This window comes from Miscanthus floridulus, chromosome 8 (genome assembly GCF_019320115.1).
Source record: "Miscanthus floridulus cultivar M001 chromosome 8, ASM1932011v1, whole genome shotgun sequence".
NCBI lineage: Eukaryota > Viridiplantae > Streptophyta > Magnoliopsida > Poales > Poaceae > Miscanthus > Miscanthus floridulus.
Window position 1 is genome coordinate 20,756,483 of NC_089587.1, and position 20,114 is coordinate 20,776,596.

The following is a 20,114-nucleotide window of genomic DNA, read 5'->3' on the forward strand; positions in this document are numbered from 1 at the left end:
ACAATCTTGAAAATTCATTAGGATAAACATACCAGGAATTCTCCACAGTATTTGTACTGAACAATCACTAACCTGTTCTCAATATCATTTCCTCCTTCAGGTAGGGCAAACGGCTGTAGCACTTGAGGAAGGGCAATATCCTTATGCGGTATAAAGTCAACATTATAGCTTGGCGAACATACAACTCTAATAGAGTTTTTCACCATGAATGGAAGTCCTTCAAATGCTCTCACACCCACATCATGGCAGGTGACAAAAAAGTGGTCTGCTCCTAGTGTCCGGTTCCAGTAAGGATACTTGTTTATCAAACCTTCTACGTAGTCCTTAACTATCACCGTCATATTCTCATATGTAGTACCCTGCAATGCCAAAACAACACACGTACATAACTACCGTTACAAGGAAACAAGAGCAGAAATTAAAGATGAATATAATAAGCATATCAATCATACAGGGTTCCTTAAATTTGAAAATGAAAACTCACCAGGTATCCCAGAGGGAAAAACAAATGACTTGCAATTATAGTGAAACAACAAGTTAAGAACCAAGGATCTTACATCAAAGTGATAACCTACCAAATCAATCAGCAGCCATAGGCACACATTAATTAACATACTACAATAACCCATTACAAGTGCAAGCTCAACTAAAATGGAAATTCCACAGATTCTACTCCCCCTGTCAAACCATTAATCATGATTTGTCCAAACCTTAGTGGAAGCATCACAATGCAACCAATCAAGAAAGATGATTGTAACTACACTACGCATTATGCTAACCAAAAGATTCAGAATAACCTAACTCCTATGAGGCAATATTTGACATTAGCAAATGTTCAAGTGGTTTGGGGCACGCTAAGGACAGTTCAACATTAATCCAATGCGCCAATGACTAATACCATCAGTACTGGGTTACAGCGAGATGGATAGAGTCCAAGAGAGATAGGGAAGCCACCTTGCCGCGCATCTTGTGGGGCGAGATGGGGACGAAGAAGAGGTGCGCCTGGTCGGGGTCGTCGGTGCGGAAGCGGCTCTCTCGGATGTTCTGGAAGAAGTAGCCCTCGCTGGCGTACTTCCCCGTGAGCTTGCGAGGCGTCTGATAGAATGTCTTGGGGTCGCCGTCCGGGTAGATGTACACCTTGAAGCTCCGCTCCATCTCCGCGTACCCCGCCGCGAACGCCTCCGGAGAGTGGTACACCGACGAGGAGGACTGGAGCCGGAGGAGGGGACGGGACTTGGCGGCGGGGCGGAGGGAGCGGAGTGAGAGGAAGGAAATGGAGAATAGCGCGAGCGCGGCGAGGAGGAGGAGCGCGCGGGGCAGCGGTGAGGACGCGGCGGCGCCCGGGAGGCGACCGGCCATCGCCGGAAGTGGGCAGGAGTGAACTGGAGGACTCCCTGTGATGCGGGGGTGGATCGAAGGGAGTGGAGAAGTTGAGGGTTTTCTGCGAAAAGAGGCGAGTCGGTCCGGTCGTTGATTCGTTTTATATCAAAAAAAATAACCCAATTGTTCGGTTAGGGCAGCGTTAAGGCAGTTTTTTTTAATCCACAAGAAGAAACCACGCGTACTAGTTTTTATGACATGCACATAGTTTTGAGTTTTTTTTTGTTAAAATACTTTTATCTCCAATTACATGTTTTTCTTTATTATCTAGCTAGGTTCTCGTGTAGACATACTAGTTTATTATCTAAGAAATTATTTTCTTCTCTCTTTTTTAATCCCAATCCACATCACTATTTTTCTTAGTTGATTGACACTATAATTAATGAACATATGAATTATCTTAGTTTCTGGGTTAGGAGTGCTCTTATGTGGCTTACGCTACTGAAAAGGAGGAATACAAATATACTTTGTCACCATGCTCTCCATTCTTCCGTTGTTGGAAATGCAAGAATTTTAAAGGAAAATCTATAGAAAAAGCCTATCGATATTTTCGTTGGTAAATATAAAATTATGATTTTTTCCCAGTGGCAAAATCACAATCAAGAACCAATATATAGTATACAAGGACTTGATGATGGTGCATATATGACATTTTGATTTCCATTAGCTCGCTAGCATGGAATGCTTGTGCATCTTGAGCTAGCAAAACACAGAAGATCCTCCTCCCCAGAGAGAGAAGAAGAAGAAAAAGAATGTTCAGGTTCAATTGCTAGATTTGCATCCATTTGAAACGCTCAACCAGGTTGCCCACAACTCCACAAGATTGGTGCCCATCTAGCTTGCCTCCTTGATTTTTGAAACGGGCACTTGAACTGCACCCATGAAAAAAAAGGGAAAATACTTTATATGTAGCGTCTAATGTTATCCTCACTATAACTTCATATAAAACTTTTGAAAACAAAAGGCATGAAAACCACTCCATGATCTATGAATAGAAGTGCAAGAAGTCATAAAAAAGGAACCATATTTTGAGAGTTCATAGTTCATAGCCATGAGAAAAAAAAACATCCTCAAACTTGATATCATCGGAACATAATGAACATGAACACAACGAAAGTTATGAGACACAGATCAATTAAACTAATCATTTTGCACACTCATACTTGTCCACATTCAGATTGAGGTCATCATTATCTATTCCTCATCCTTCCCAGTGGCATCCATACTTATTTTTCCACACCCATTGGAGTATATTGGATAAGGATCAAGCTAATAGGAAAGAGATACTTGGAGTTGGAGTACAATATGATCACTATTGGAGACATGTGGCTATACCTATGTCCTACAATTTTTGTCCATACCATACCCATTTTGATGCAGATATGGATTTAGGGAGTAGCTATAAATAGCCACCAAGAGATAGGCCCCGTTTGCTTCGTTGAAAAAACAAGTCGAAACACTGTTCCGCCTGATTCGTTGCGAGAGAAAAACACCGTTCCGGCTTGAAAAAACAAGCTGAAAAGTACGGATTATAAGACAAAAAAGTTCAAAGTCAAGTAAAAGCTTAATACATCCTTAGGAAAAATAGAGCTTAATCTATATATATTGGGAGATTTGTTTTTGTAAATTCTGTATTTCAATACCAAATTGATTATAATAATCTTTACATTTTACATGGTTGACGAAAAGTACTAATACGGTGTTTTCAACCGTTTGACCGAAAGCACACACTATATATTTTCATCTATAAACGAATGAGGTAAAAATATGAGAAATGATGCAGAAAAAATCAATATATTCATAAGTGGCTTAAGTTTTTCTTAGTACTGTACAATTAGCGTAGAGCCGAAAAGAAAAATCTTGTAAAAAAGTGGATAAAAGAGAGATTTTGGGCCAAGCTGCCGCCCTTGCCCCATCCAAATCTCGAACGCCATTTGTCGGACAGAGAATCCAAGCAGAAACCATTCTCTTTTCCTTCTCGCACAGCAACCCTTTGATTTGTTTCAGTGAAAATTACAGCCAGTGCCACCGCCTTTCTTATCCTGGGCGTTGGACGGACGGGCCCGAGCGAGCGACTCGAGCGTCCCGCCGCCGCCGCCATGGTGGCGCTCGCCTCACTCTCGTCTCTCTGCCCCTGCGGCGTCGCCCGCCGCCGCGCTGCCTCCGCCTCCCCCTCCTCATCCGCCGCCGTTTCCATCTCGTGCTGCGCCGTCGCGACCCCGTCCTCCTCAGGGAAAGGTACGCACGGCTGCTGCCAGTACCTGTTCAATTTCAAAAGGCTAATTAGGATTCAGTTAAATGTTTATGACACTTACCATTTTACTTTGCAAAGCATCTCGGTTCCATTTCTTCAACAGGATATTTCCATCACTTCGACAGGATATTTTGGTTGTAATGTGATATAGGGATTCAAAAGTAACCTATGTAATGTGCAAATGCATTATTATTGTGCTCATAGATATTCACAGGACAAGGGAACTCTCTCCTGATGTGTGCAGGCCCCCAGGAATCTAGAACACCCCGAAGAAGGCTGAGGAAAACCGAGGGTGCCACCAAGAGCTTGGAAGATTCGATCAAGCGAAAGATGGAGCAGTTCTATGAAGGGGCCGATGGTCCTCCTCTGCGAGTGCTCCCTATTGGCGGTCTTGGGGAAATCGGCATGAATTGCATGCTCGTGGGGAATTATGACCGATATATCTTGATTGATGCTGGGGTTATGTTCCCAGAGTAAGTAATCGAGACGATATCTTTCTCCCGCTTACACTACAGTTCAGCCCTCATTATTTTTAATGCCTTTTCTTATATAATTATGTGTGTGTAACGGCTTAAGTTTTTTCCTTCCTGACGCCCACATGTGTGAAAAAATTGTCAACAAATTCGATAAATAATCATTTATATGGTATCATGCTGCTGGATACTGAATTAGCAATTAGCATTTTTTTCTGCAGTTCTGTGCTTAGGCTCAAGTAATGTTCCTGTATAATAGAAAGTCGTATGTATGAGCCTGGCTTCAGTAAATAAGTCTCTTGTAGTCTATGTCTATCACACTGCCCTGCCACATAACAACTCAGCATTTTCTACACATTATAGATGTATTCTGTATACATTTTCCTTAGCACGTATGCTGGTTTTTCACTGAATTAGAGTCTGTTTAAAAATGTGTCAGTTATGATGAGTTTGGTGTGCAAAAGATTATCCCAGACACTGCGTTCATCAAGAAATGGAGCCACAAAATTGAAGCAGTTATCATCACGCACGGCCATGAAGATCACATCGGTGCGTTGCCTTGGGTAAATAATTCTCCTGCTTCTTGAGTAAACCATTCGAATTCATCATGTTTGCTTGGCTATGATCTGCGACACACTTTAATACTTTAGTCACATGCAAACCAACAACCCTTTGTTGAGTCTCAGCTCCTTCTACAGTCTAATTGTCTAAACAGCGGAAAGGAGAATTTGTGGTACTTGTTTGAAAGTTAGATGTTTTGTGTACAGGCTAGTTAATTTGGTACCTGCTTGTTCCTTTGTTGAATTTTAGTGTAATTTACAGAAACATTGGATGGATATTCTTTTTTTGGTTTGAAATGTTGTAATACATAATTCATGATATATAGTGGTCCAGATCATTTTATGCTGATATTAATCTAGAACATGGACTACTGTAAAATTCTCTCTTTATTCCTAAATTGGTCTCTACGAAAAAAATATGTGGACCAGTGCCCCCACAAAAATTGTAGTTTAGACATAGTAAATTAGTAATACTATATAATTGTTATAAAAAAATGCTCTCATGCTATTATACGTTACAGAAGTTCTACTAATATACAAGTAGAAAAAAAGGCCAAATGTGATTATTAGATATTGTGCTAATATCCTGCATGGAATATATTTTTGAACAAAGGTAGTAGGAAACATCCAAATTCTTGTTTTAGTACAATGATAGGTAGTCTAGATTTCCCCTTTGTTTGTCATCAACGATCAACATTATAATACTAGTTGCCAGCTGAGTCATTTGTGATATGGCATAATGTGGCAGTGAATAATCCAGTATTCCTAGCAGCAAACTTCATTTTCCCCTAATAGCATGGGTTAAGAAACTCAGAATCAGATCGATGTCAGTTGAATCCAACAAAATGCGCCATCAATGCGATGCCACCTTTATATTGTTTGTAAACATGAATATTTTTTTCTTTCTCGATTCTGTAGGAGAGCTCCACGTCATTGTATTAAGGAGTAAAATGGTTCGAGTACAACGAACACATGCACAAAGAAAAAGGAACACCCTAGTTTCTCTTTGGACATAGGTGCCATGAACAGAAATGAGAATGGCCAACTGAAAGATCCAACCTACAGCCATAGAACCCTCAATCATTTGCTCCCGGTGGGCACCAAACCTTGGCATTGCCGGAGATTCTGACACAAAATGCAAACAGAAGTAATGTACTACAATGATTTGATAAGCAAGGTCTTCTAATTTATAGGAAATAGTCATTATCTTGTATAACCATGAAGGCACCAAACCTTGGCATTGCCATAGATGTCCCACACAAAATGCAAACAGAAGTAATGTGCCACAATGATTTGATTAGCAAGATCTTCTAATATGTAGGAAATAGTCATTGTCTTGTATAACCACGATATAAGAAAGAGGTTCCTTCACAATTACCTCTGCTTTAAGGGCAGAACAAGATTCAGTTATAAATTAATGGATAATGGATTATTTTGACTCAATACTCAAAAGAACTATAACTTCTAGTGCCAGCCAACTTCTGTGTGTTGAGCTACTGCCACACTGAGCATCATTGTTACAACGCTTAAATTCTGTCACGGCCAACAATTCTGAAATCCTGCACCTGCTTGTCATAGACCATGGTCCCGTTTCAACTAAGCAAGGCGAGGTGCTTCATAAGACGAATGGGACCATGCCAATGTATCCTTTGACAACAAATGAGTAGGGTTGGGGGAGTGTTGTATGACAGGTAGGGCTGCAATATCAGATGGATAACATGTGATGTAATTATTATTGTGAGAGCAATACCTAGTGTAGTTGAAGGTGTGTCTCTGCAAAATAAATCAGAAAAGTTGCAGTTCTCTAGAAAATAGGCCAAAGCAGACGTAGTTTCTGAATTTAGTCGTTGTGAATTATCTAAATTTGAGGGACATATCTGGCATCTGAAGTGATACTGTTTTGTTTATCTGACATCTCAGGTCCTGGGTTCGACTCCCTGTTGGAGCGAATTTCAGGCTGGGGTTAAAAAAGTCCCCTCGTCTGTCCCATGCCAAAGCACAGGTCTAAGGCCCGGTCTGGGTCGTGGTCGTTCTCACATGGGCTATGGTGCTGCTATGTATGGGTGGGGTAGGGGTTTGGGGGTTTTCTCAACCTGTGTGAGGTCTTCTTCATATGTCCGCTGATGTTTTTTGAATTCCCATCTCAATATGGAAGTACTTGACATGGTATCTGGATATTTATTTTTGCGGAGAATGTGATATCTGGATATTATGCAGATCCTTGTAATCTATTGCGGCAATTGCGCTGAATTTCTATCTGTATTTGGAATTATCATAAGCTCTTATTTCCCTTCAAACATTTTTACTGTTAATAGGTCATTCCAGCACTCGATTCAACAACACCGATTTTTGCATCATCTTTCACCATGGAGGTAACACTGAAAATTGTTTTGATGGCTAGTCACATCAATTGCCAGTTTTGCCCTGTTGAACGACCTGCATAAAATTTTTAGATCTTCAGAATTTTGAAATGCATTATTGATAATTGGGCAGCTAATAAAGAAGCGTTTGAAGGAGTTTGGGATCTTCCTCTCATCCAGGCTTAAGGTTTTAAGAATTAAAAAGAGATTTCAGGCTGGACCTTTTGAAGTCGAACCCATCCGTGTAACTCATTCAATTCCTGACTGTTGTGGCTTAGTGCTTCGCTGTGGTGATGGCATAATTTTCCATACTGGTGACTGGAAAGTAAGTTAGATCAGAATAAGTGTATTACTAGAATTTATGTAGAGACTTTTGACTATTTTACATAACTTTATTATTTTCTCTTGTAGATTGATGAATCACCCGTGGATGGAAAATTTTTGACCGACAAGCATTGGAGGAGCTCTCCAAAGAAGGTGTTACTCTTGTAAGTCAATCCAATATCTTGTGCATATGGATTACTTTTGTTTGTTGAATGAAGGTCTTTGATTTTGGTTGTTGTCTGGCTTCAAAGATGCATTCATGCAGCTATGAAGTATGAACATATTAAAAGATTAGGAATAGTTGTGCAATATCAATAGATTAATGAAGTGTTCACCTAGGTCTGACCTATACTAATATGATCAGCTCTTTGTTGATATGTTCCTGACATTGCTTCTTTCTTTTCCCTCCCGCCGCACCCCCCCCCCCCCCCCCCCCCTCCCTAATACAAGATGATGAGTGACTCAACAAATGTTCTATCCCCTGGAAGATCAATCAGCGAATCTGTTGTTGCTGGTTCATTGTTGCGCCATATTTCGGAAGCAAAAGGAAGAGTAATTACGACACAATTCGCCTCAAACATACATCGAATTGGGAGCATCAAAGCTGCTGCAGATTTAACTGGTCGAAAAATGGTAATCTTTTGAAATTTTGATTCGACAGAGTGTTACTTTACTATGTTCAATTTCGATGATGTTTTAACTAGTTTGTAGTTTCGGTGGGCTAGAACAGGTGTTTGTTGGAATGTCACTCAGGACATACCTTGAAGCTGCTTTCAAGGATGGAAAGGCACCACTGGATCCATCAACCTTGGTATGCTGCAACTTTATTAGATTAGTTAAATGTTCTTTGTGTTTATTGCTACTGTGATGTTATGAATGATGCAATATTTTGAATGGACTTCTTTCCTTTTGTGATACATGCAATTGATATGCTAGTATCGACATACGTTGACATCCTTTGTGAGAATAATTTGTTTCTGCGTCCTTTTATAGTCTATAGTTTTATTAGCTTCAGCTATCTACTTTACCTCACATGTTATCATATACCTTATAAGAAAATATATACAGAACTCATCGGAGTTCACTGAAGGTGTTTGAGTGCTATTTGCTTCAGTTTAACGTGGGTAGGTGGCGATTTAATAGTGGTGGAAATTGAAAAGGTAGTTCTGCTACCTTTGGGTACGCAGATCTTTTAGCCCATCACATTCAAATAGTTGAGTGCTAGTTGCATCAAGCCTGACACCTTGTAGAGTAACTTGATGCTTCCATTTGGGTCTGTGGATCTTTTAGCCAATATTATCAGACGGTTGACTTTGCAGCAGGTCTGGCAGCTTATAGAGTAATTGATTCTTGATTGTATTTATCCAGGTGCATAGCTTTCTATTTGCCTTAACATTCGTCAGCGAGTCAGTGTTTCCTTCTTTGTTAATGGCCAGCAGATCCTTCGATGTCCTGGCAAAAATGTATGCAAGCAATTTTTGTTTAAATATCCTGCTACTAGCAGGCACCATCTATGGGTTCCTGCTGGGAGGACTTGAGTTTATTTAATGTAAACATATAATGAAACAATTGCAATCTCAGTTGTCGTGTGCAAATGCTTAGGCATGTTAAATGATTATAAGTAATAGTCTGACTTGATGGTTGAGTTATTTTCAGATATCACGATAGTTTACCTTAAGTTGACGTCAACACATAGATATGCTACATGATTTCTCTGTTGGTGCAATCTTTTGACATTACATATTATGATTTTACAGAATGTAGTCTTCCTAATTGCATAGTTGAAACATCCTGCAGGTCAAGGCAGAGGACATGGATGCGTATGCCCCTAAAGATCTTCTGGTCGTCACTACGGGTTCACAAGTAAGACATACATGCTATAGGCCTAAATTTTTCAAATGCTCTCATCAGCCACCTTAAAACTCTTGCATCTCTGTATTCAAATTTGCCAGGGAGAGCCACGGGCAGCTCTGAATCTTGCATCTTATGGGGGAAGTCATGCTCTTAAACTATCAAAAGAGGATGTCCTCCTTTATTCAGCTAAGGTATTACTATTTATCCTTCACTTTATTTTCCTGATAGCTTTCACAATATTTGAGATTAGTCACATGGGAGGTGTCATACATGTTAGCTATCTAGGCCTGTTTTATATTGGTTATATATTCACATAAGTGGGTGCTCTTAATGCTGGCAGCTGTATTGAACAAGACTTGCTTATATTATGAAGAAAATTATTTTCATATTTGAAGGCTTGTACAAATTATTATTTACTTTTAGTCAAGATAATGCCTGGAAAATGATACCAAATGTACTAGAAGTGGAAAACATTGAGAAGTAATGTACCTTTTATGTATGATACTGAACATGCTAGTGAAAAAAAAAACATCTGGAAATAGTTCTGTATTTTTTCCTTAATCTTTATAATCATTCCAGAATGCGAATGCCACCTTACGCAAAAAAATGCTTTTCTTTTGGAAGTTAGCATTGCAATTTATTGTCCTGCATATACTTTTCTTTTCAGGTTATTCCTGGAAACGAGACACGGGTAATGAAGATGATGAATCGTCTCACTGATCTTGGCCCAAAAATTATCATGGGTAAAGATTCTGGCCTGCATACCTCTGGGCATGCCTACCGAGAGGAGCTGGTAAATTTTGTTCTCCTTGTTTTATGGTGTTGTGATGTTGCCTTAAGATGATAACAGGCCTTTGATTTATTATTTGCAGGAGGAAGTTCTTCGGATTGTTAAACCACAACATTTCTTGCCTGTTCATGGAGAACTCCTATTTCTCAAAGAACATGAATTACTTGGAAGATCAACTGGCATAAGGCACACAACTGTAAGTAATCTCAGTAACTTGGCGCTCTGGATTTGTATGCCAAGGGAGAGAATATGTGCATGGTTCTTAGTCTGCAGTGGCTATTGAATTTCAACAAACAGCAAGAAACGTAGGGCCTTTCTGCTACAATAGCAGTGGAGTATTTACAAAAGAAACTTGTTTGATCTGTATTTTTTTTTTCAAATTCCAAGAATTATTTGCATTGCCATAATACAGCAAAGCTCATATTTGTTAGCATTGGTAGGGTTCTTAGATTGCTACTATAATTGCAGGTAATAAAAAATGGTGAGATGCTTGGTGTGTCACATCTAAGAAACAGAAGAGTTTTGTCCAATGGGTTTGTTTCATTAGGGAAGGAGGATCTTCAGGTGAACCATTTATTTTGTACCATCGTTTTTTCTGTCTTTAACAGCTATGATGTCTAACATGACATATGATATTACAGCTGATGTATAGTGATGGTGATAAGGCTTTTGGTACATCCACTGATCTCTGCATTGATGAGAGACTAAGAATTGCATCTGATGGCATTATTTTTGTCAGGTAGTTTCCTGTACAGTTTTGGAGTATTTTCTAGGTTTATCTTTAGCAAAAATTTCTCCTCTCGTGTGAAATGAGAGTGATTTATGTCGAGCTTTGTAATAGTCAAAATGGTAAAACCATATATAGTGTTGTTCCGTGCACCTAAACATTTTACATGTTATTCCTTGCAGCATGGAGATCTTCCGACCTCAGAAGGAACATGGTTTAGCGCAGTCAGGTTTGAAAGGAAAATTTAAGATTACTACAAGATGTCTATGGCTTGATAATGGAAGATTGTTGGACGCACTCTACAAAGCTGCTCATGCTGCATTGTCAAGCTGTCCTGTGAATTGTCCACTTAGTCACATGGAGAGGATGGTAGCTGAAATCTTGAGGAAAATGGTACGGAAGTATAGTGGGAAGAGGCCTGATGTCATTGCGGTTGCTACGGAGAACACCATGGCAGGTTTCTCAGAACACCTCGATGCTAAATCATCTGGAAATTTTGGACCTTCCTCAGCTACTAGCCATCTGAGCAGGAGTCCAGCTACAAGTCTTGAAGGCAGTTATAAAACACGCCCAGACAACCCAGAGGTGGATGCTGAAGGTACTCTTAACAAATTGTCTTATGAATTACTCTAAATCTGTAGTATCTTCGAATAAGGTGTTGCATAGCATGTCTTGAAACTTTAGACTGATCTGCAGGTCAGGTATAGTCCCACACTCAAACTGGCATCAAGTGTCTCATTTTGTATTGACTTGTTACTTTTTCATTAATTCATAAGGCTGTGCATTTGTTCTATGCTTTTTCATTGTCTGATACTGTGTTAACCCTGTCACTACTTTGTCACACAGAAACCCTTCCTGAGGCCGTGAGAACAACACCTGATGATGCAACCACAAGCTCCAATGGTGAAGCATTCTTCTCTTCAGATTTACATCAGCCTAAAACACTGGAGCACTTTTGGGAGTCATTCAAATCCCCTACAGCTGTTAAAATTGCACGGATTGTCAATGGGGGGAACAAACAAAATCTGGGCAAGATTGGCATAATGGGTAAGGACTCACCAATCCAGTCAGCTCCTGCTCCAGTTAAATCTTCAAAAAAGAACAAGTGGAAACCTGAGGAAATTAAGAGCTTAATACAGATGCGTGGCGAAATGAATGAGAAATTTCAGAGCGTGAAAGGAAGAATGGTTCTATGGGAGGAGATTTCTGATACCATGTTGAACCAAGGAATAAGTCGTACACCGGCACAGTGCAAATCTCTATGGACATCGTTAGTTAAGAAATATGAGGTTAGGGATAATTTCTGTTTCTTCTGAGTCCTAAAAAATCACTGGAGCAAGTATAGAAGGTTGTTTTGCTCAAGCAAGATAGCTGACATGTATTTCAGATTGTGTTGCAATTTCTGACAGTAGTAATTCTCTGACGTTGGCAGGAAAGCAAGAAGGATACGAAAAGCATGAAGACATGGCCGTATTTCTCGGCCATGGATAGGATTCTATCGCAGCAAGGGGAAATGGCAACCAAAGGATAGAAAAGACTCTAGGTTAGTGGTAGAAATTTAGAACATTGATATGTTGTAGCAGAGCCCAGTCAATATAGTCTAGGGATCGGATTCCCCTGTTTTGAGTAAGATAGACGGTAGCACGAGATCGAGAATTCGAGATGCCTCGACTAGCTGGGAATTGGGGGCTTCAGGGCCTTGTCAAGCACAGGCTGGCTAACAACAGTTACTGTACCGTGGACTCCATGAGTGAAGGTACGATTGAGCTGCACGAGCCACACTGTTTGGTTCGTGTACAAACGGCATGTCATGTACGTGTACTTTTCTTCACAGTACCTGACTAGTGCATGAGATGTTTTGAGGAGCTAGTGTTCATGTACATCAATGGTGGATATATATAGCTAAGCTAGCCAGGCGAGAATATTGTCGTGAGACACTTGGCCTTGCGGAGAACGTTAGATCGATCATCACTGCACACCTGACGTGTCGTCGTCAAGAGTATATGCGCCTTTCTCCTGCATGGTTTGCCGCGGTCGAGGCACTGAACCTTGATGTACTCGTGTGCCACATGATTATTATTGTTCGTGTTGTTGTCCAACAGAAGAAAATTGAGACGCGAGACTCGTGTTGCTGTGGTGTCACCAGCGGTGGAGCCTGATCTAAAACAAAGGAGACGCGAGGCTCGTGGAGCGTCTGTACAAACGGACCTCGACTACTTGCCCACGCCGTCCCTGCCCTCGTCGCCCTGGAGCCATCTTCGTCCGCACCGCTCACGCCCCCGCCGCCGCCGCGCACAGCGAGCTCGACGCGCTAGGCGCTCACTAGCTCGCTCCCGGACTTGTGTCTCCCGTTGCGGCCGTGCTCCATCCGCATGCCCCTGCCCCTGCCTAGGTCCATGCCGCCGGTGAGCTCCACATCGGCGACCTCCGCGCCACTCCGCGGCTTCGAGCTCCATGTCTGCATCGAGCTCCGCGTCAACGAGCCTGTCCAAGCAGATGCTACGCTGAAAGCATTATTGCAATAGTATGTTTCAAGTGTTTCTGTATGTTGCAAGTGTTGTATATCAATGTCGCAAAAGTTGATCGAAATATTGCACATGTTGTAATGGCTATACACGTATATTTCAAGTGTATGTTCTAAATATTTCATTCGTTTATAGGCAAATAACATAAGTATATTAGCCAAAACAAGGACAATGATCGATGTGTTATGGCTTGGGTAAGTTAAGTATGCTACCTATAACTTTACAGCATGTAGTAACTCATTTCGGTGTTCATTGGCACACGTGATCACCAGTTTTTGTGCTTCTTTGGCTAACGAGTTGTTTGTCACTAAAGTTTGGATTGTTTTAATAGGCTTTATTTTCAGTTTAATTTTGTGTCTGTTGTCTTATTTACTAGTGTTATTTGTTATTTTGTAGGTTAACATTCATTTTTATCCACTGAAGTTTTGTATTTCACCCATCTAAGATACAATTGTAACCTTGTTCATTCGGTCTGTTGGAAAACAATATAAGAACTAAGGATTTTTATTTGATGATGGATGGAAAGTTGTTGGATGGCAATTTTATGATGAACACTATAATATCGTTGGACAAACAGATTATCCACGTCTGTCCGAGATTAAGAGAAGTGTAAGTTTTTGTTACTCTAAACAATAAATATGTTTCTAAAATTATATGATTTGTCTTATCTGTTGCGGACTTAGTATATGTTCGGGACCCCAACCATTATGTTCAGGGCTACCATCATAACATTCTTAAACATGTATATCAAGAGTATTACATTTGGTAACGCTGCCAACAAAAATGAGAGAGTAAAGCAGAGAAGGAGAGACTAAGTGAGGGGCAAGTGAGTCCCCTCTCCTCCTTTTATAGGGGAGGTTTTCATTATTTCACCGGTGGAGCTTGTTTTTTATAAAAAAACAATAGAGGCTACAAATGGGCCCTAAATATTATTTTGTAAGCCCCTAGGCTAAATGTTGCTAGTGTTTTGTCTACATATTGTAAAAATAGGTCTATATGTTGCATATACATGCATGTTGTAAGCATATGTTTCAAGTGTTTTTAGGTGTTTCATACATATGCTTACAAGTGTTTCATCCGGATGTTGCATATGTTTGCAATGGTTTTTAAATATTTTCATGTGTTTTTGCAAGTGTTTCAAACACTTGGTTCAAGTGTTTCATCTATTTTCTTTTCTATGTTGCAACTGCTACATCTGGATGTTTTAAAAGTGAAACGAGTGTTACACATAGGATGCGCGCGGGAAGTAGCCAGCGGCGCGGACGACGTTCGGGGCGGCGTGGGCGACGTCGGGGCAGCGCGGGACCACTACTGATACACTCCCTCGCGAGCCTGACACGCTAGGCGCTCGTTCGCTCCCTGTGCGGGCAGCGTTCGGGCGCTAGCAAGTGCGAGGGGCAAAATACAAGAGACGTGATTGGATAATGGATGAATGGATGCCTAGGCTTGGTGCTAAATAAGTTGTAGCCTAGCTTAATGGGTCCATCACATCCCCATCCCACTGATCCCTTCGTCCAGACAGCTCATAGTAGGGGGCAGTTTTTTTTTATCCTTTTTTATTCAATATTTTAATAATAATTGCTCCTAAAAAATTTTGCGGATCTGACCTTTTTGGTCCCACCAGTGCCGCTGGCGTGACCAAATAACGTTGTCGCGCCACATTGGCGGGCAACATCTACAACGTTAGACGACGTTTCCAACGTGGAAAACCTTGTCAACTTAGATCTCATTGTAGATCTTAACACAATACTATCACATCAGAGGGAGTGGCGTGACAAAGTTTTCCACGTCGAAAACTTCGTCTAACATGACAGATGTTGCCGCGCCAATGCATGTGACGCGATAACGTTGTTTGGTCGCGCTAGCGGCACTGGGCGACCAAAAGGGTCAGATCTACAAAAAAAATTAAAGCGATTATTATTAAAATATTGAATAAAAAAGATTTAAAATAAAAAAAATCCTGGGGGCAGCAGTCCAGCTTCGCCTCCAAGAAGCTCCGCCAGACCAAAGATTTTTTCTTTTTCCATAAAAAAAATGGTCCACATTACTTTCCATGGTCTATGCATGTCTAGAAAAAAAAATCATGTACTTCTTAAATAAAGGAAAAGAAAACTTTTTCTTTCTAATTTTGATTGTCCAAAACAGAACTTTTTTTCTCTTTCGATAAATGATCATTGCCTTATGTTTGGCTTGAGACGCAATCATCGTGGGTCGAACTAAGATTTTAATTGAACTGATTTATAGGATAACAACAAGGTAATTTCTATCAGAAAACCTCTTAATAATATTTGTTTTTTCTCCATGTATAAGTTAATAAGTTTTAATTTCAAATTTTGTGAAGTGTTAACGGACATCATAAGTTATTTCAGAAAACTACATTATGAAATTTTCATCATTAGGCTTCATTTTTTGGATTTCTAGTGTTAATTTATTATTAGATACCCTAACCTGTCAAAACATTGATTAAAAAAATGATGCATTTTTAACATAAATTATGGTGTTATCTATCACCTCACAAAATTTGAAATTTAAAATCAACTTTTTTTTTTGCGAGGAAATTAAAAATCAACTTCAACATAAGGAAACAAAAAAAATCTTATTAAGAGGTAAATATTATGACATTCTAAATTTACATTTGCTCTTTAGCATGGAATGCTTCTGCATCTTGAGCTAGCAAAACCAAAAGATCCTCCTTCGAAAGAGAGGAGAAAAGAATGTTTTCATGGATCAACGCAATTAATCGAAAAATGATTCATACATGTACAGGCCTATGTAAATTGTTTGTAAATGAACTATATAAAGGTAGATCTGGTCAGCGTGCGTGACCAGTTGCCTATCCACCACGTTCAGCTGCTGGATTTGCGTCGGCGGAAGTAGAAGAACAAAGCTGTGCATGCCGCGGCTGCATACGGGAACATGGTCCAGATACCCTGGTTGCAGAACAAAACAAAAAACAAGCATGATCTGATCAGCAAGCGGAGCAGGGAGAAAGGAGTTGGGAAGGAGCGTGAGAGACGCCGAGAGGTACCACAGCAGCTGCGACACTGGCGAGGGCGACCACAGGCCGCTCTCGGAGGACAAACCCAACTGCTAACTGCAGCAAAGCACCACTTGTTTTGTCACAGAACAGAGCTGACAGGTTCTTGCTAATGTTACTAGCTAAACCCACGACTTAGAAGTTACAGAGAAAGAATGAAAAAACAAAGGTCGGTTTACCTGAATAGGGAGAGTAAATAGACAACCGAAACAAACTCCTGCAAAGAAAAAGTCTGCTGATATACCCTGTTTATAACAGCCAAAGCAAGTCATTGACAGAGATTTGTGAGCAATAAAGTATTTGGTAAGTCACAGAGTCAAGCAAATTGACTAACCAATGCTCCAGCAAGAAATGCTGTAGGATTCCGAACACCAATTGAAAATCGTTCAACTGCAGTAAACAACATTGACATTAATAACTTTAGTTTTAAGTACTGAATTTTTTCTTATTGCAAATACTGGACAGACTTAATCATCTAATTTTCCTTCGAAGCTGCACACAAAGCTCTATGGAGTTCCACTTCCTTTCACTCCGAGATACACATGCTTGAGAAAAAAAAACACTGAGGGTTCAGATGTATACCAAAGCCAATTAGGTTCCCATACTTCTGAACTGCTCGTGATATGCTTAGTGCTTTCTCCTTACCAATTCCAATCTAAAAAGGGGGACTGCAATTAGAGTCGTTATTATGCCAAGAATACTGTGTCATAATTTTGCAAATATGAAGATGTATACTTCTTTATTTTCTTTCTTGGCAAATAACTTATCCGTAAATAAGATAAAGTGAGATAAATCCCTACTTTACACCTTGCTGCTTATGTCTTCTGATGCTCTAGTTTGCCTGAAGAGTTTCCCTAGATAGAATGGGATCATGTCACTAATACAAACACCCCTGCATGTATGAGTGAGTTAACATAATAGAACACAGTAGTATTCGCTAACAAAAGCCAGTGTAGTCTACAGACCAAGGACAGAAGATGCACACACCAGTAAATCCATAGCACTGTGGAGACTATATAAGATGCATTCACCGAGAATGACGTAACAAGAGATTGCCAAGTTCCATCCAAACAAAGTGTTCGTGCTAAAGAAATTCCAGCCTACATCAGGAGGGGAAAAAGACTTTGCTTCTCAACACAAACAAATGGTAGATGAATACACATATATAAAGTTGTTGTATTTAAAGTCTGACTGCATGTGGAAAATAAAGTTAGGAACTTAGTTGAGCATGGTCACGTTGAAGGTACCGGTATAAAGGACAGACCCAAACATTTAAAGCTTCTTCACTGATAAACAGTCCAAATCCAGCAGCCATGAGCAACCAAAAGTAGACCACCTGAAGAAATTTTTATACATGATCTGATATATTAGAGAAATGGTACAAAAATGAAATAGGACTAGATTCATGGCTACCGAGTTAAACATAACTTTTTATTTGTTTTTAGAACTTGACCTGTGTAGTTCATGAATTTTCTGCAATCCTCAGTTAGAATAATACCATAGATAGACTCATAGACATGAGATTTTTTTTCTTGAGAAACTTGTCCTTAGTGGCTCTGCACTCATTTAGCAATGCTATCCTTAATATTTGGTGGTAGAAGCTATTGGCCTAGTTTTGTCAAATATAACTTGATGACGTGTGGTTGAGATACCTCCGCAAAAGAGAAATGTACTAGAAATTCTACAGGAAACAACAGCTCTGCTGAGACATATTCTAATTTAAATATACTAGAGTACACCACAGACCACACCTCTTAAATGCTAACTTGCTAAGCAATCTAGTCAACAAGAACAGGGAATGAAAAACGTCATTAATCCATGGATAGTTGGGTACACTTGTTTGCCTTTTTTTTTTTAACGAACAGGCACGAGTCGGTGCTCATTTCATCGATAGAGAAGGAACACACTTGTTTGCCTTAACTAACTAGCCAATTTGCAATTGGCTGGCAATCACCAAACTCAATATTAAAGAACAGGATCAAAGAAAACGTTGTGGAAATCATTCCATAGTCAGACAATTCGTAGGTCCCTAAACTTGTCAGAGGGGAAATGGGTAATATGACGTTTGTTTAAAGCATTGACCTGACATTACTGTGTGGAAGATATGCATGGATAAGCAAATGTAGCTCTATATTTTAGTGTTTAATCCACAATCTAACGGATGAACCAGGGTAACTGATTACAGTCAGCAGAGAAACAAATAATCTGTATCTCACAAGCCACAAAGATAATACACATAGCCAAATTGACATACCCTGGTGTGTATTCTGGAATTATGACTTTCTTTCCAAATAGAGAAAACGTATATCCGATGGTGGCAGCTGCTGCATCAGACTGCGTGGAAGCATCAACTATCTGTGGCAGACTGAAAGAAGGGCCTGACGAAGGCTCTTTCATGACCAGTGAAATCACAGTGGCCGTGGCTGCAATACCGATAGCAACTGCCACTTTTGCAAGGAGTGAAGAAGCACCTGGGGTGCTAGATTCTACTTCCACTGTATCAATAACCTCATTCAGATCTTCGCCATCGGAAGAAGGCCCTGCTCCAGACACTGATGCTTTTGCAGTCCGGGGCACCAAGCAGGATAAGTTGCACAAACTGTTTCTGTTCACAAGAATATAAAGTTATATCTCAAGTAATAACACATTGCATCTACCATCTAGTAGTAAACTTCCCCCCAAGCGCCATTCTGCCACAGAGGCCTAGATTCCTCAACTGTACAGGAAGTTTTCAGAAATCCAGAGGAAATTTCAGAAGAGATTACGAGTGGGTGTTATTGTTAGCGAGTAGTAGTCGCAAAATCATGTCAAGAGCACCGTCCAATGAGTATCCCGTGATCCAAATAAGCACGGGAAAGGAAAATCTCGGCCATCTAGACACCCAGGCGAAAATCTGCACAACCCCATTGCCCCCAAACCCTCGTTCCCACCGGAAGAGGCTCCAGAACCACCTAACCTCCTAATGCGACCGCGTGCTGCTCCGGCGGGGAAGGCGGCGCGGCGGCGGGGCCGGGGGCGAGGAGTCTGCGGCGTTGGAGGGGAGCCGAAGCGCGTGGCGACGGTCGCCATGGGAGGCGGTGGTGGTGGTGTGTGTATCGGCGGCGGCGTGTACGCTTGTGTGGCGCCAAGCAGGCTGCTGACTGCTCCACTTCCACTTGGTGTGGGTGCAGAGAGGCTGATGGGCCCCGTAGGAAACGGGAATATGCTCATGTTACAGAAGCTTCTCAATTTTGGTTTTTACTTTACTCAGTCAGGGAACTCCAAAAATCTTCTGAAATTTCACCCTTCTAAAACAGAAAATGCAACAGAATTTTATTTTCAAGCTAAGAACAAAAGAAAATTGAGACGTGATGCGTTGCTGTGGTGCCACTGGTCGCCCTGTTACTCTCTTCCAACGCTGTCATCTTCGCCCCGTTCGCTCGGCTTATAAGCCGTACTTTTACAGCTAACGAGCAGTATTTTTCTCTCACAACAAATCAGCCAATAGTACTTTCAGTCATGGCTTATCACTTATCAGCTAAGCGAACAGGACACTTGTTAGTTTAGCTATAAATGTCAAAGTCGTGAACCACACGGAACCAATGATTTTTCTTTTTCTAAAAAAGGAAAAAATTCGAAATTACTTTTCTAAAGTTTGTCTATTTTCAGATAGCTCTCTAAACATTTGGTTTGATTTCATTTGGTTGAATTTACGTTTTAACAAGATTTTTTTCCACGTATAAGTAAATTTTAATTTCAAATTTTGTGAGCTATTAACGAATATCGTAAGTTATTTTAGAAAACTGCATTATAAGTTGTTCATCATTAGGATTCATACCCTTTTTTGTGTT

At 40.4% G+C, this 20,114-nt stretch overlaps 1 protein-coding gene and 1 pseudogene across 1 annotated transcript; one reads left to right on the forward strand and one right to left on the reverse strand.

Annotated features, from left to right (window-relative positions):
- Positions 1 to 130: 130 nt before the first annotated feature.
- LOC136475913 (ribonuclease J-like) lies at positions 131 to 13,753 on the forward strand (annotated as a pseudogene).
- Positions 13,754 to 15,832: 2,079 nt separating this feature from the next.
- On the reverse strand, positions 15,833 to 19,626 carry LOC136475929 (uncharacterized). Its single transcript, XM_066473590.1, has 10 exons — positions 19,241 to 19,626; positions 18,535 to 18,883; positions 17,549 to 17,620; positions 17,272 to 17,384; positions 17,092 to 17,176; positions 16,867 to 16,939; positions 16,619 to 16,674; positions 16,464 to 16,529; positions 16,276 to 16,341; positions 15,833 to 16,177 (listed from the first exon to the last, which is right to left on the reverse strand). The coding sequence occupies exons 1-10, from the start codon at positions 19,492 to 19,494 to the stop codon at positions 16,094 to 16,096; spliced, it is 1,218 nt and encodes a 405-aa protein (XP_066329687.1). The 5' UTR covers positions 19,495 to 19,626; the 3' UTR covers positions 15,833 to 16,093.
- Between the last annotated feature and the right edge of the window lie 488 nt (positions 19,627 to 20,114).

What these genes read in the sequence shown, in the direction of transcription:
- LOC136475929 (XM_066473590.1), bottom strand. Translation starts at nt 19,494, where the DNA reads ATGAGCATATTCCCGTTTCCTACGGGGCCCATCAGCCTCTCTGCACCC. An exon ending in CAGAAGACATAAGCAGCAAG is followed by an intron (nt 16,940 to 17,091) that starts GTGTAAAGTAGG and finishes CCCCCTTTTTAG; the next exon opens with ATTGGAATTGGTAAGGAGAA. An exon ending in CATTTCTTGCTGGAGCATTG is followed by an intron (nt 16,530 to 16,618) that starts GTTAGTCAATTT and finishes TGTTATAAACAG; the next exon opens with GGTATATCAGCAGACTTTTT.